At 39.7% G+C, this 15,222-nt stretch overlaps 1 protein-coding gene across 2 annotated transcripts in view; it reads right to left on the bottom strand.

The window, feature by feature from the left end:
* Positions 1-1,086: 1,086 nt before the first annotated feature.
* Positions 1,087-15,222, bottom strand: part of ADCY8 (adenylate cyclase 8) — a 129,411-nt gene continuing 115,275 nt past the window's right edge. Inside the window, exons 15-18 of one of the 2 annotated variants that reach the window (XM_054816995.1) lie at positions 12,829-12,975; positions 5,613-5,705; positions 3,172-3,286; positions 1,087-1,637 (exon numbers count right to left, since the gene is read on the bottom strand). In XM_054816995.1, coding sequence (XP_054672970.1) covers positions 1,150-1,637; positions 3,172-3,286; positions 5,613-5,705; positions 12,829-12,975 — 843 coding nt within the window. In that variant the 3' untranslated portion in view covers positions 1,087-1,149. The remainder of the gene's footprint in view (positions 1,638-3,171; positions 3,287-5,612; positions 5,706-12,828; positions 12,976-15,222) is intronic. The other variant, XM_054816996.1, reaches the window with a different exon arrangement.

Below are 15,222 nucleotides of genomic sequence, written 5' to 3'. Positions count from 1 at the left end.
AAGTTATCCTCCTTTGGATGCAGGGCTTATAACACCTAGGTGTGCCATTGTAGCATCCCAGCAGGAATGTCTGGAGTACCCTGAATGGAGTATGAACAGAGTATCCTGAGTCTTGGCCTTTCCTCCTCTTGAGGCAACTGAGCAGGAGTTTAGCGGTGAGCTTTATCTCCTACTGTACTTCAGTGTGTACTTGTTTTCCAGCCTCAGACAACCCTTGTTTTGGTGAGAACTCACACTGGTGATGGGGTTAAGAGCTAAGCTCTGGGAAGTGACTCCAGAGAATTGGATTAGTTCCTTGACTGGACAATAGACCCAGCTGTAGGCTCCAGACATGTCATTCAAGGTGTAATTCTGTCATCTGTTCATAGGTGTCTTGTGCTGAATAAGATATCACAGTGTGTTTGAGCCCTCCAAACGGGACTGACAGATGTGACATAGTGCCTACAGGAAAGCCATGACGTTCTGGCTTGAGTGCAAGAGGTCAGGTGGATACCAACATGCAATTTATCTGTCTACAGTGCAATCACTCGCTTGTGAGGGGGACATCTTAGGCTATTTTAAGAGCCCGAAGCCAGTGGAGTCAATGGAATCAGTGGGTTTAGGGCAAGATCCACCTCTTCTGTATCCCAGATCCTCACATCTTCGCAGACAGCACACCTTAAATTCTTTTGGCTGTATTGACTAGCTTCTCCCTGGCTGTTATGGAGACCAGGCAACTAGCTTAGAAGTGTATAACTCTACTTGAAGGCACCTAAAGGGGAGAAGAACCTACTCAATCTCTTTATGCCTTTGCTTTCACCTGAAAAGCATTGACAATATTCCCTCTTTTCCCCACCATTAACTCCCTACACAGTTTGTGTTCTAAATCCCTCCAGTCAGAGGTTTATTCTTACCCTTTTCTGCAGGTAGCTGGCACAGCAGAATGGTGGCTTACAGCTACTATGTCTGGAGACATAGTTCAGAGTTTAGTCACAGCTGGGGGAAGAGATGCTGGCACCATTTATTAAAACGTAGGAACCTGAATCTCATCAAAATACCACACCAGAAAATAATCACACTTCTTCTAAAAAAAATTAAACCCTTTTTATTTGTATATTTATTTTTATATATAAAAGAAATACAAAAAAAAGAACACAAACAAAATGCTGATTATGGCAATTCAGTTTTGTCAGCCCCCTCTGCCTGGGCTGCTGCCTCAGATCCACCGGGAGTGAGCAAAGTCCTCCGGTTATAATGTCCTTTTATGATTCCAGAGTTATTGTTCTCATTAAGGATTTGCTTCTGTTTTTGCCTGTTAAGAGACTGTACAAGTCCTAATACAACAGCTGCTAATGAATACTGTCCAGTCAGTTTTCTTGGTTGTAAGATTAAAGGATTTGGTTGAACTCTTCCTAGAAGAAAATATGTTTTGATTTTTCCTTCCTGTTCACTGATACCTTTGACATAAATCTCTCCTCGGTAGTCGAAGGCAAATCCCCGGTCTTTCAGGATCAGATACGTTTCTTCAGGCACTTGTATTCTGTCACTAACACCTGTGCTGTCCATTCGACTTGCTAAATTAACCGTTTTGCCCCAGATATCATATTGGGGTTTCTTAGCACCGATAACTCCCGCTACGACAGAGCCATGGCTAATCCCTATTAAAAAAAAAACAACAACAACATATATATATATATATAAAAAATGAGAAGAGATAGCCAGTTAGACAAGAATGGCTGAAAACTATATTTGCACTTAAGAACCAGATGAAGTCTGGTTCAGATACACTTATCTCTAAGCCTAAGAGGTGTATATAAAAAGAAAGTAAGAAAAAAAAAAGCCAGAAAAGCTAGAAAAAATGAAAAGTGATATCCGCAGAGTTATTTTACAGACAACCATCTCAGTGGAACCACAATACTTACATATCATCTGTATTCTGCACACTATTGCCAAAGCTCCTGCAAACTGATTCTTATATAGTAGGAAAGATCTCTCTGGAAGGATCTTTCTGGGTCTACACTTGTTGAAGGCAACAATGTTACGGCTATACAGTCAAGAAATTACATTCTTATGTTCCATGAAGTGAAAAATATTAAAGTGTTCTATGAAGTTATTGAAAGACTGTATCTTGTAAGATTTTGTTGCATAAATTCAAGCCAAGCAATAATATAGAGGAGACTATTTTTTCTCCAGCAGTGATTTAAGAATAAATTTAATGATAGTGAAAGGCACATCTTTAGGAAAAGGATTTCAGTTTTTTAGATTATTTTTAAAGAATACTTTTTTAAATTGGTGATAGAAATGGTTTCCAAATATTGTTACATTCATGCTCTACGAAATCTTTGCAAGTGCTCCACACTTACTAGGAGTGGATACAAGTTCCCTGAGAAATCTTGGGAACTGGAAGTTTTCTATTCAAAACTGTTAGGAAGTGCAGAACACACAGAGCAATGCTGCGACCCTCCATGTGGTGACTGATGTATACCCTTCAGCTTTTTTGTGGCAGGGTAGTCTGTAAAGGACATGTTTCTTCCAGCTGGTTTTTAGTTTTGGCCAGTGATCCAGGCAGCATGAGAAGCCATCAGATTTCCTCCTGCTACGTGCCATATATTCAGGCCATCTTTTCATGTCGCATCCTACTAGCCATCCGCGATATCTCATCCAGGATAAAAGGTTCCCCATCACAGCAATTCAGAGCTGCTGCCACTGGGACGGGTCAGGTCAGAACTGGAATTCAATTTTTGTGCAAAACCATAGTATACACACAGGGTTTAGGATAAGCTACTATTACACCTTTACTGAAGAAGAATCTAAGACAGGGAGATGAATTAGAGACCGTGGAAGCCAGTGTCAAGCTTGGAGTTAGGTCTGGACTGCATGGTTCACTTTTTGTGTTACACCTATGGGTTTTTGGCCAGACTTGCTAAAGACAGTAGCTTAATTATGCTACGCATTCACAATTCACTAAAACTGAGAGCTCCTGCAGTCCCTTAATCAGGGTTCGTATTCTGCAAACAGAGTGTTTCTTATTTCTAACTTTGCCTGGGATTAAGTCAAGTAGAAAACAGAGGATATCATATTTGGAGTCTTTTAAATTGTACACATCCTTGTAATGCTTCTGGGGTGCACTTACAGAGTCCAATCCTTGCAGACAAAACCCCATTTTAATTCTCATGTTTGAACTATGCTTACCAATACGGAGTTCAAAGTTGTTAAATGAATGCTTGTTGATCTCCTGTATGCTTTCATTCAGAGCTATGGAGAAGTCGGCCAGAGCACACAAATGCCCCCATTTGTCTTCACATTGCTGAGAAACAAGTTATAAACCAATATGTTAGAAAAGTTTTGCCTTTGCCCAGCTCCTACCCATCCCCACCAAGTGCCAAGTATCTGAATTTGAAATTTGTAAGAACAGTTTCAACACGCTAGACCCAAGAGATGTAGGGTATTATTGATGGTAATGCTTCCCAGTTATATTACAACACTTATATTAGAACACTGGATACAGAGAAGCTTAGTGTGAAGTACCAAAGACAGTAATTTCCTATCAATAATCTGACGGGCAGTCATGGGAATTGGCAAGGCATGTGAAATCCAAGGCTGAGAAAGAAAGTATAGAGAGGATTGAGATAGCTTAGGTGCAAGGGACAAAAACCAGTGAGAACCAGGGATGACCCACGTAAGCAAGAAGTAGAGTGAAATAAGTGAAAGATGTAATTCTCCTTTGCTGAAACTGTCACCCAGGAAAAGCACCAGTACCCGCAGGGATGGAATAGCAACAGGAACAACAGAGGAAGCCAGCCAACCTAGGCTGGTTAAGTGGGAGAGAAAAGGCTATTCTGTAACTCATTAATTGCCTCTGCTTAGAACAGTCACGTTGCTCCCTGCTCCTTCCCCTCCATTCCTGGTCCTGCAGGGCAGTCGATATACAGATGGGGACCGGGAGTGGGTTTTGGTCTTCCTGAACACTAATAGAGCCGATGGTGAGGCAGGAGTCTCAAGGGAGGACAGGGAACTCCTTAGTTGTTTCTCTGAGTGGCAGCGGAGTAAGGAACAGCCGGTGTTTTGGCCCAATAATGGCATGATGTCACCTGATGTATTCTGAAGCCAGGTAACTCTTTCATTAAACAAATTTCCAGTCCATAGGAAGGTCCCCTCTAGTTCATGCAGTCCAGCCCTTTGCAATTTTCATCATCTTCAGTGTTTAATCCTGAACATAAGCATCTCCCTGGCATCACCCTGTTCTGTTCACGCCATGCTCGGTCCTTGTCATCAGCCTCATTCAGTTCACAGCATACCAACCTTCCTCAGCAGCCCTCACCTCTTAGATGCTGACAATGTGATAGACATGTATATATGAAGATAAGTATATTTAAAACCATATATAAAAATACCATTAGGCTGTTACAATTCAAGAAAATGGATGAGTTAATCAGTTTTGGAAACGCAGTAAAGATTTTCTCCCTTTGAATTTTTACCCACATCAAGAGTCAAAAGAAGTGGTTATGATCTGTGTAACTATAACTAGCTACCTCCCTGGTGTTCAGTCCTGCTTTGTTCATCTCTGCACAGAAGCATTTTGAGCTGGAACAAACAAAGATCTCATGCGTGCCTAGTTTTGTGGATTTCTATCTGTTAGCATCGCTTGTTACTCTGTAGGTGGGACATGCTCAGCTAGTTACACTCCATATGTTTTATAATGTATTCTAAACAAACAATGGAAATTTTCTAGTTTATAAAGCTCACACTAATCTGGCTTCTGCTTTCCTGGTAATTGCAATCAACATGGGCAGATCTGATTCCCACTCTGTGGCTGATCCGGGGCAGCACACCCTTTTTTGTGATGCTCTTCCTTGGGGAGAGACACTGGTTGCCAAACAAGACAGATTTCAGCAACAGCCAACTTCTTGCTGGATGTATTTTAGAGCCTTGTCTTATTTCTTTGGAGACCCCGTTTCCAGGCATATTCTTGGATGCAATTATGAATGGATTTCTCTCATTTGACTTATCTGAGGTTTATAGCTGTGACTGTGTACGTGTCCTCTGTGGTTGATTTTCCCTCAGCTTTGTTTGCACCTCTGGAAGTGAGGGCAGCGTGCAGGCTTCTGGCTTTGTGATGTTCTTCAGTTGAACTGATGGGTCTCCGTTCTTTCTGATGTATAGTTTATCACATAGTCTGTAGATATACAGCTACATCATCACAAAAAATGTATAAATGCGACCGTATACTTGCATAAGTATGTTGTCAGTTAATAGATCCTCTTGCTTCATAGATTATTGGAGCCTCTCAGCCAGATTCCAGTCTCAGTTACAGCGGTAACTTTAGAGTATGTCTGCAGATATAGACAGACCTGCTCTAGATTCACATCAGTGTGACTGAAATGAGATTATTTTTTTTTTCTCTCCTATAAACCTAAATTTGAGGAACAAATCCATATGGTTTTTGTTCTGAGCACAAGATGACATTTCAATTCCTCAAGAGGTGCAACTGTTGTCTGCCAGAAGCCGCAAACGTCTATTTTCTTTTAGCAAACACAGCTCTATGAACATCAGAAAGATGACACTAATATTCTGTAATATGAATGGCTGGACACACCAAAAGCTTTGCTTCTTAAAGAAAACTATTTTCTTACCTGTTTTTCAGGTGATAATCCTGACACGGCCATGTATGTGCTGCCAATTGTTTTAATTTTTTCAATATCTTGAAATCTCTCTTCACCTAGTAACTAATACATATATAAAAAGCACTGTTACTTCTGTAATTCTTAATGCAAAATGCTTCTACAGATATCGAAATGAATCATTACACTCATGGTATCTTCCAGTTGGCGCACAGTTTCTTCTGGGTTCTGGGGCACACTGAGCTAGGACTTTGCAACTTCATCTACTCACAGCATGCATTCTAGCTAAATTCTGCTGTGCTCTGTAAAGCTGTTTGGTAAATCAGATAATGGATAATATAACACATGCATATTCCAGCCTAACTTAAATTCAGATGAGTACTGTGTTTCCTGAGGTACAATCACTGAAAATTATTGAAGACAAACTCTCTGTGTATGTGTGTGTGGAAATAAGAAGACTTGGTCACTTAAAAGTGTTCCTAAATCTCTTTGGGGGGAGCTCAGTTTACAAATTAAGTGCTGCTACAGCAACATTTCAGGTGATGAGACCAGTGTTAAAGAGAATTTAGCCCAATTAAAATAACCATTTTAACCATCTTACACAGTCAATGGGTGGAGGTAGATGCCTCCAAAGAACTTCTATGAGCAATCAAATCCTCCTGTATCCCATGCTTCTCTCTATTTACTCTCAGACCTAACACTGGTATGTCCATTGGGTCATTCACTTTGCGTTTTTGTTATGTGTTTTCCCCTTCTACAAAAAATACAGGGAATCGATGGGAAGTGGTAAACACCTGTATCTATTGGGATACCAATACTTGCCAAGTAGGCATAAAGAACTTGTCAGATTGAGAATCTGCAAGAGGAAGAATAAATTTAGTCTAGTGACTAAAGCACTGAGTGGAGTGGGGGTGACAGTTTAGTCCCTATTCCAAGCCCATCTTCACAGTTAAACTTAGGACTTTCCATCAAATAGAAGCCAGAGCCTTACATTCCTTGAAAGATCTAAGCAGAGTTCAGGCTGCGAACTGCATCAATGACAATAGCTTTATGTGGGATATGGGCACATATCACCTCATCACAGGCTTTAAAAATGTGTACTGCTGATGTTAATACCAAAATATCCCAGGAAACTTCATGACAAGTAGTACGGTATCTAATAAATTTAGGTATTAATACAGTTAGGCAGTCCTGGAAATTAAGTAAAACAGTTCACAGAGACAAGGATTTTCAAACTTTCAGTTCTAAAGTCAACTTAGTTGGGATTTAAATGAAAAAGATTCTTGCTGTGATCCAGCAAAAAATTTAATGAAGCATTTCCCCCTTCTTTTATACACTGTCATGCACTCTTTTTCCATCTTGTGGGTTTGAGTTTCCTGTCAATTAAAAACTAAAGGGATTATTTCATTCAAAGGGAGAAACATACCAAAGGCGTAACATAAAATATCCCTTGCTGTTGAACTAACCACAACGTACGTCAGCCAGAGCGCTGGGGTCTTGGAAGCTTTGCTGTTCGTGTACAGATACCGCACCATCTGTCTCTAATGGGGGGCTGCACAGCGTTGCGCGCAGGGAATACAAATCCGTATGGTTAATGGCTCCCTTCCAAGTCAGGAAAGTCCAAAAACTTGACCTGCTTCTCATTTTTCTTCAAACTGCCAGAAAAGCCCATTATCTACATTTCCCTCTTACAAGGGCAGCTCTTCCAACTGCTCTCTTAAAGAAAAAGATCATTTCTTGTAGCTCTGCTTTTGTGAGCAGTCTGAGAGCACCAGGTGTGTGGGCAAGGGGAGAAAATGGTCTTGGTTAAAAACAGCCTATATTTTCATTTCCAGATGGTTGCTGGAAGCGACAGCAAACAGCACAGTAATTTAAAATGCATGATAAATATCTAAAATGACTCTTTTTAAGAAAGAATGAACCCATTGGCTGTGAGGCAATTTACAAGGAATAATCTCAAGTTATCTTTTTTCTTCTTACTCATTATTGTTTCCACATTTCTATTTTTTTTTTTTCCCCCCTGCTTTATCCTGTCTGTTAGATAGCTTCTTTGCTTCTTCACATAATGGTTTATTTACCAATTACTTTCTTCACAGTATGGTAGGATGATGGATTTTGATATTGGGGAGAGATATTCCAACTCATTCCTAAATCAGCAGCTGTTTTTTATGACATTTTAAACAGGCTTGCTAATTTACCAAGATAGTCCAGGGAACATTTTCAAACACTAGAATGCGGTTGGTATCTCAAAAACAACTAATGGCTTGATGCTGCAATTCATGTACAGCCAAGGTTATATGGGGGTCAGACCCTGGGATATACACATGCAATGAAACATGCACAAAGTAGTAACAAAAGAGAATGTTCCAGGACATGGCATGCAATTGCAAAGTAATCAGCAAAGTCTGAAAGCAGGATCCTGTGTTCTGCCGAAACCTCTGTTTGTACCAGCATAATATATTCAAATCCGTTGTCATAAACACCATGTAAATCACTGCAGGATAAAGAAAATGGGGGGGGGGGAGGGGAGGGGGTGGGGAAGAGCCTATGAACTAGAAATCTCTTATTAAAGCACAAATCCCAACTGTAACATCACTAAGATACATAGATGATAGATTAAAAAGGCTAGAAAGAATATTACAAGAAAAAGAAAATTCCTTCAAGAATCACAGTCTTCAGGAGAACTGTTCCAATATTATTTTTAGTGCAGCATCTCTAAGAATGTGAGTTTAGCCCTGTATGTCTTAAGACTACAGTCATCATATAAAAATGGGTAATAACGAAAATAGATTTTCAACGTTCATGTTCATTTTTTGATGTATGAACTGCTCCTGTCAGCACCTCTGTGCTTGGTTACAAAATAGAAATTATATATAACTCTATTCTATAATGATGCTATATGTCAATTTTTAAAAAAAAATAATAAAAATCTCGTTTTGTCAGTCCAGAAATCAACACCTTCCATTCTGCCTCAGTTGACAGGAAGCCTGGATAATTTGGAAATCAACAGATTTGTGAGCCATCAGGGAAAAAAAAAATCCTGAGTAAAGGCTATGATTTGATAAGAGTCAATCACACAGTCCCCAAAACTGACTTTTGGACCAGGTTTCCCCAGCTGCCTAAGAAAGACCAGTCATGACCTGACTCCTCTGTGGGCTGCTACCCTGTGCAGTTGTTGGCGGCAGGTTCTGTTCCACCCTTCACTATTTTTTGTTTGACTGACTTTGAGTCTCTAACGTAGATCAATTACCTGGAAAACCAAATAACAGATCAGGATCGTAAGCCTTCTGTTTTGTATTAACAAAGAAACTCTAAAAAGAAGAAAGAAATAACCCAGATCTTGCGCACCTATCACATTTTCCAAACCAGGTCAATTCGTATTTAGAAGCATCTTCCTGGCCCTGTGGACACAGCATGCCTCCTACTAATATCTATGTAAGGAAAGGAGGGGACTCACAGTGTAGAATTTGATTTGAGATTAGGAACTCAAATCATTTGTCTAAATATAGATGTCTAGGGTCATCTAGAGCATACTTCCCTGAAAAACCTCCAATGGCTGGCTCCAGAACAGCATGAGTTTTCTGACAGTGCAGTATGGGACCTGATGATCCCATGTTGGTGTCTCAAATCACCTGGGATATCTCAAATGGCACCAGGTACCAATGTCTTACTCTCCTGTGCTAACGCTTCTACATTTAGGTATCTCTACAGAGGTGTTCACGTGATGCTGAGGAGCAAAGTTTTCCCATGGCTAACAGATCTGCTCTGCTCTCAAGCTGCACATCTGCATTTTGTTTCCAGGGCTATAGTGAGACAGCAGACAATCTTGGTAAGAAATATAATGAAAACCAAGGAATGGTGACATCATGTAGTGTCAGTCATGACATGGAAACATTGCTGGCCCTGAAACATTGTACCCGAAATGACTTCTGGTTCCTTTTCCATGGGTAGGATTACTCACTTCAGTTGTTCTGTCTGGCATATCACCTTTCAGATTGCTTAGACAGAATAAACTAATGGCATGACCACGCTGGAAGTAGGTTAGCAGTCAGCAGGGGATCACATAATTTCATTTACTACCCATACCAAGAACATATCTATTATTCAACTAAACATGTCTGGGACATAATACAGTCCCTAATTAGGTCCTTTATTAATTACAGAGCAGGTGTTAGGGGCCTGAATGTAATATTGTGTTAGGGCTTTTGATGAAAACCTTGTCTTCAGTAATCGCCACAGCAGCAATGGATTTTCGTTTATGGAGATTATATGAACGTGCACAACAAAATAACTTAAATTAATTCATAGCAATAGGCTTTGCATTAAGTTTGAGCCATAATCATTTTAATCAGATCTGGAACGAAAAACAAAACTGTAAATCAAGAAACATGCTGACAGCTGTGCAAGATCTCAGAGATAAGAAGCAGGTATTTATACCTATAGGGAAAGCAGTGCAGGAGCTTAGCTCGTTACAGAGCTCTTCTCATAGAAGAGTAGTTTTGTTTTCTACTAAAATTGCACAGGAATGCGTCCCCTGTGAATTCTTCTACTTCCCACTAGTAATTTTAGTGTCTGACCAATTATATGGATAAACTCTCAATCTCATTGTCTCTCAGAGTTTGGTAATCTTAACTGTAGTCCAGCTTTTATGAGCTACCACTCTGTATACATTCCCCATACAGATGCCCAGGATGAGCAGGATCAAGGTGCAGTTAAGACCCTGATCTGGGTTCATATTTAGGTTCTAGCTTCCGGCATGGGAAAAGGTGTCTTTGTTTTAAAAAAAAATGCAGGAAAGTAAATTACCCCTTTGTGCCTTTGTTTTCCAATTATGAAATGAAGACAACATAACTTCCACCAGAGGAGCAAATTGAAAATAAATTCTTCAAAACTTGTGAGAGGCCTTAGGTACTTGCTGCTCAGGATGGAATAAAAAAAAGAATTTTTTTTTTTTCCCCTAATCTCTTTTTCTCATTTGTATGCCTTCCACTTTCCTCTTTTCCTCCAGAACCTTCCTCTGAAGCCCTTGGAGATACTTGCTCTTCAAGGCAAAAAAACCCAAACCAAATCAAAACCTGAGGACTGAGGTAAAACTAAATAAATTTAAAAAATAAAAAAGACACTGATTCTCAAATCAGAGCTGTATTCTAAACCCTGGAGAGGTCTGAACTCAGCCAAAGCTTTAGTTTTCTGGAAAAAAGTTTTCCATATGCTCAGTCTATGAGCAGAATCCAGGTCCAGATGCAAAGACTAAGTATGCCTTCTTGTCTTCTCTCAAAAATTCAATCTTTCTCACTCTGATAATGCTTTTTGAGTTGAAAGCCAAAGTGGTAAAAGATGTTCTCTTTTTTCAAACCCCAATCTAAGTGGTTTTTTTCCCTTTTCCATTTCAGACAATTGCTCCATGGTTACATAGCTCATGTAGGATGTGAGATCCAGATCCAGCTCCTTTTGAGGGAACAAATTCTGTTTTCTTGAACTGCATCTTAATTTTAAGCTGACAAGACACTCATCACTTCTTCAGTTGACACTCTACCACAATGCAGAAATGAATTAAAAAATTCCTTGGGATGAGCAGAGGTTAAACAGAACACGGGTTTCTTGGGTTGGATTTTCTACTGTTTCTCAATGATTTCTTGCTACCCATGTGCCCTCTCCCCTGCTGTCCAGTTTAGTACTAATCTTGCCTTGCTCATCAGAATTCTGAAAAGGATGTTGATTTCCCACTTTATCTCTAAATAACTTCTCCAAAAACAAAGTCACAGACCAATGATACCACCACCACCTCCTCCTCCTTTCCCCTCCCCTTTTCTATCATCTGGACCATTCCAGTCTGGCACACAGATCCAATCTCACTGTTACGTAGAGATGGCTCAAATTCTACTTCTACCATGTGGGGAGCTCAGGAAGGCTACACAATCCTGAAAACTGCTTGCAGTCTATAGCTTAAAATTCTCCATGCTAAGTAATTTTGGCCTTTTGCACCCTTCCCAGTTTTAAAGTTTTTTCAAAGCTGTCCATCAATCTATCCTTTATCCCCTTTCTTAATTCCTCTTGGGCTCATTGCAGGACATGATTCCATCTGTCTAAGCTTCCTTATTAACTAGTTGGCAGAATATGCAATATCAAGTATGCAACTTGCTCCTGACTTTCTCTTCACTTTCCAGGTTTTCCTTGCTTACACCTGGCAATAGTTACATTGGGGATCTGACTTTTCTTCTCCTGTTTATCTTATAGAATTATCATCATCATAGAATGGTTTGGGTTGGAAGGGACCTTAAAGATCATCTAGTTCCACTCCCCTGCCATGGGCAGGGACACCCTCCACTAGACCACGTTGCCCAAAGCCCCATCCAACCTGGCCTTGAACACTTCCAGGGATGGGGCCTCCACAACCTCTCTGGGCAACCTGTGCCAGTACCCCACCACCCTCACAGTAAAGAATTTCTTTCTAACATCTAATCTAAATCGACCCTCCTTAAACTTAAACCCATTACCCCTCGTCCTGTCACTACACTCCCTCATAAACAGTCCCTCACCATCTTTCCTGCAGGCCCCAGTTAGGTACTGCAAGGCTGCTATCCCCTCTTTCTGAAACTAGGGATACCTAAATAAATTCTTTTTCCTTTCTATGTCCTTTCCATTTTTTTTTTTTTTTTTAAATTTCCCTTCACCTCTGAATTCCTCAGTAAAGCAAGCAGCTTTATTTCATTTACCTCTGTATAACATACCTGACCAGACAGGTCTCCTCAGTTAATATGTCACCACCTTTCATTTTCTACCCAATGTTTGCTTCTTCACATTTAATTTGACAGTGTTTTATCTTTAACATTCATTGAGTCCATTCAACCAATGTCTCCAAACATCTTTATCTATTTGGATTTAGACCACTCCTTTCCAAAACTGTTGAAAATATTTTCATCCTTCTTTCTTCTACAGAACTAAGGCATGTTCTCCTTCTAGATACACTGGAGAAGATTGTGCTTTTATTTATGCACGTTTATACTCAAGTAACTATTGAATTCAGTCTTTATCTCGCTAGGTCAGTCAGATCAAAGTTTTGCAAAACTAAGTGCAAAAAAGCGAAATAGTTGTATTTGGAGTTAAAAAATCAGACAATTATTGGAAGCAGAACAGTTATTAAATTTGATAATTTAGGATGACATATTTGGCATCTGGGAACTCATCATTTAAGCACTATCAGATTTTCTCTAGTAGCTGGTATTACCTCATCAAAGTCTGCAATGATTTCATTCAGCAAGCGCAGACATTCTACTCCTTGGTTATTCATCTCAGTCTGGGAGTAGAAGTCAGCAAATCCAGGAATAGAAGCGAACATCACACCAACAGCATCATAGGACTGAGAGTATAATTCCTAAAAGAACAATGAGGAAAAATGAGTTGAAGTGGTAATATAGGGAAAAGAATGAAATTGGCTGCAATTAAAATAGGTTTCATATTTATTGCATGCATATTACCTTAATATCTGAGGTTAGCATTAGCACATTAAGTGTTAGCCAAGTTCAATAGGAGGAGACTGACAGCTCTCACGTTTTTATCAAAGATTATATGCAGGGTTTGCCCTTTCTTTGAAAGCCTGCTTGTTCTGCTTCTGAGGTCAGGGGCCTACACTAGCAAAAATTAAATAGAATATTCCATTTTGATTTATATGGGGAACCACTTGAAGAAATGAAAGATTCATTTGCAAGCATGAATACCAGAGAATCAAACACTGTTAGGCAAGTAAAAGGAAACTAATGTTTATTATTTTTTATTCTTTAAGTCTGTCTCATAAATGCTTGCAGTTGACAATGTATTTCTAAATTTGTTGATTAACCGGGATCAGATGGGACCATTTAAAATGTCTAATATGACCCCTTTGTAAAGAGTCCTCTCAGCTACCACATTTTCTGGTGGATAATTTATACTTCACGCAACTGCAGCTCTTTACAAGTTCGTTTATTCACAGGTTTTCAGAGAGCCCTTACTCTGTGGTTAACTGTGGTTCTCCTAAGGTGACTATGGAGATATTTGGTTGCCTGTCTCTGGGAAAGGCTCTTGCTATTAGGGTTTGAAAGGAGAAACAGAAGTGAGGGTGATAATGGAGTTACTGGGGACAGAAAGCAGCTTATAAGGGATTGGAGACAGGAGGCTATCAGGATAAAGCATGCCCCAGGATAAGCTTCCACTTACGTTATTCATATAATTCACTCTGGTACTGAATGACAGATTTATTTATGGATGCATTCTTGTCATATATTTGAAAATGTGGTCAGTTGTTCTCTGAACTCAAACAAATTTTTAGGAACAAAACTAATTTCAACTTTTAAAATGTTAAGCACAGACACACACACACGCCTCTCCCCCAATGCCTGGTGTGCTTTTCTAGAGGCCAATATACCACAACCTGATGCATTCTCTTTTGTTTAATTTTTTTTCTAGCTTCAGCTTCTGTAGTTTTACCCAATGGCAGATACTTTCATTTCTGTTCTGGGACTTCTCTTATGACATTCTGATCTGGAATAGTTGCTTCTCAATGTTCTTGTTAGTGTGCTTTAGGAAATTTTAGTGCTTTGATCTCATGATAAAAGGACTTACTGGACGCCATACACCTCAGACTCCTTCCTTCATTCTGCTTCTTCCTAGAAAAGCATCCTGAGCTCCTGCTATGCACTGTGCTATGCTGTTAATGATGCGACTTATCTAGACCATTTAAAAATGCATCCTACAATAAAAGTAGGGAAATTCTGCTAGTTTCCAAAGACACTCCAAAGCTTTGATTGAGGAAAAACATGACTGATTCCCTTCCTGCCCTTCCACTTTCTTTCACTGAAGAACATCTGCTGGGTCATGGAAGCCATACTCTAAGGACACTCTTACTCCCTTTCATAGCTATAGAACAAAGTAATACACAAGTTAGTTTGTGGATGCTTATGGAAGACTAGACAATATGTGCTAGGAGAAGTATATATACACTCAGGCATACTGTTTCCTCAGACCATGAAGAAAGAAAACAACTGGCTGAGCCTTCAGCAGCTCCATTTTTCTATTTTTGGTAAGAAGCATCAAAACAGAAATAATACATCCATGAGAAAATGCTTACAGTACACATTTGGGAATTAATTTTTTGAGAGCAGAGAAATTAACTTAATGGCCAGACATGAAGGCTTGATTGTACAGGATTGATTGTACTGAAATCTGCTAGATGCTACAGCCAGCCAGTTCCTGCATAAATCATCCCCAAGTATAGTCACTCTGGAAATTGCCTTACAAAAAGCAGGGGCGATGGAATTGAATTCAGTGGCAAATTATTGAAGCATCAGCAGTGATCCATGGGGCATCTGTTTGCTTCTGAAGATTATTATGCATGTGAGTGTATGTGAGTGAAAGTGTAAGAGAGGGCATGTATTCCCTGAAAATCCATAATGCAGATATGCCAGAACACACTCATGGTTGGTATCGGGGTCTGCTCCATTTGCAATGAAGCATTTTAACCTGATTGCTTTCACATACACATTTTCTCATGTGCAGAGCAGTGGTTTTATGGCAGTTTAATACCTACAGAGTGTAAAATTCCTCAAGAGACTGATTTCTAAAGTGCCTTTCCTTGTAGCTTCTCACT

This window comes from Grus americana, chromosome 2 (genome assembly GCF_028858705.1).
Source record: "Grus americana isolate bGruAme1 chromosome 2, bGruAme1.mat, whole genome shotgun sequence".
In the NCBI taxonomy this organism is placed as follows: Eukaryota; Metazoa; Chordata; class Aves; order Gruiformes; family Gruidae; genus Grus; species Grus americana.
This window is presented reverse-complemented; position numbering and strand designations above follow the sequence as displayed.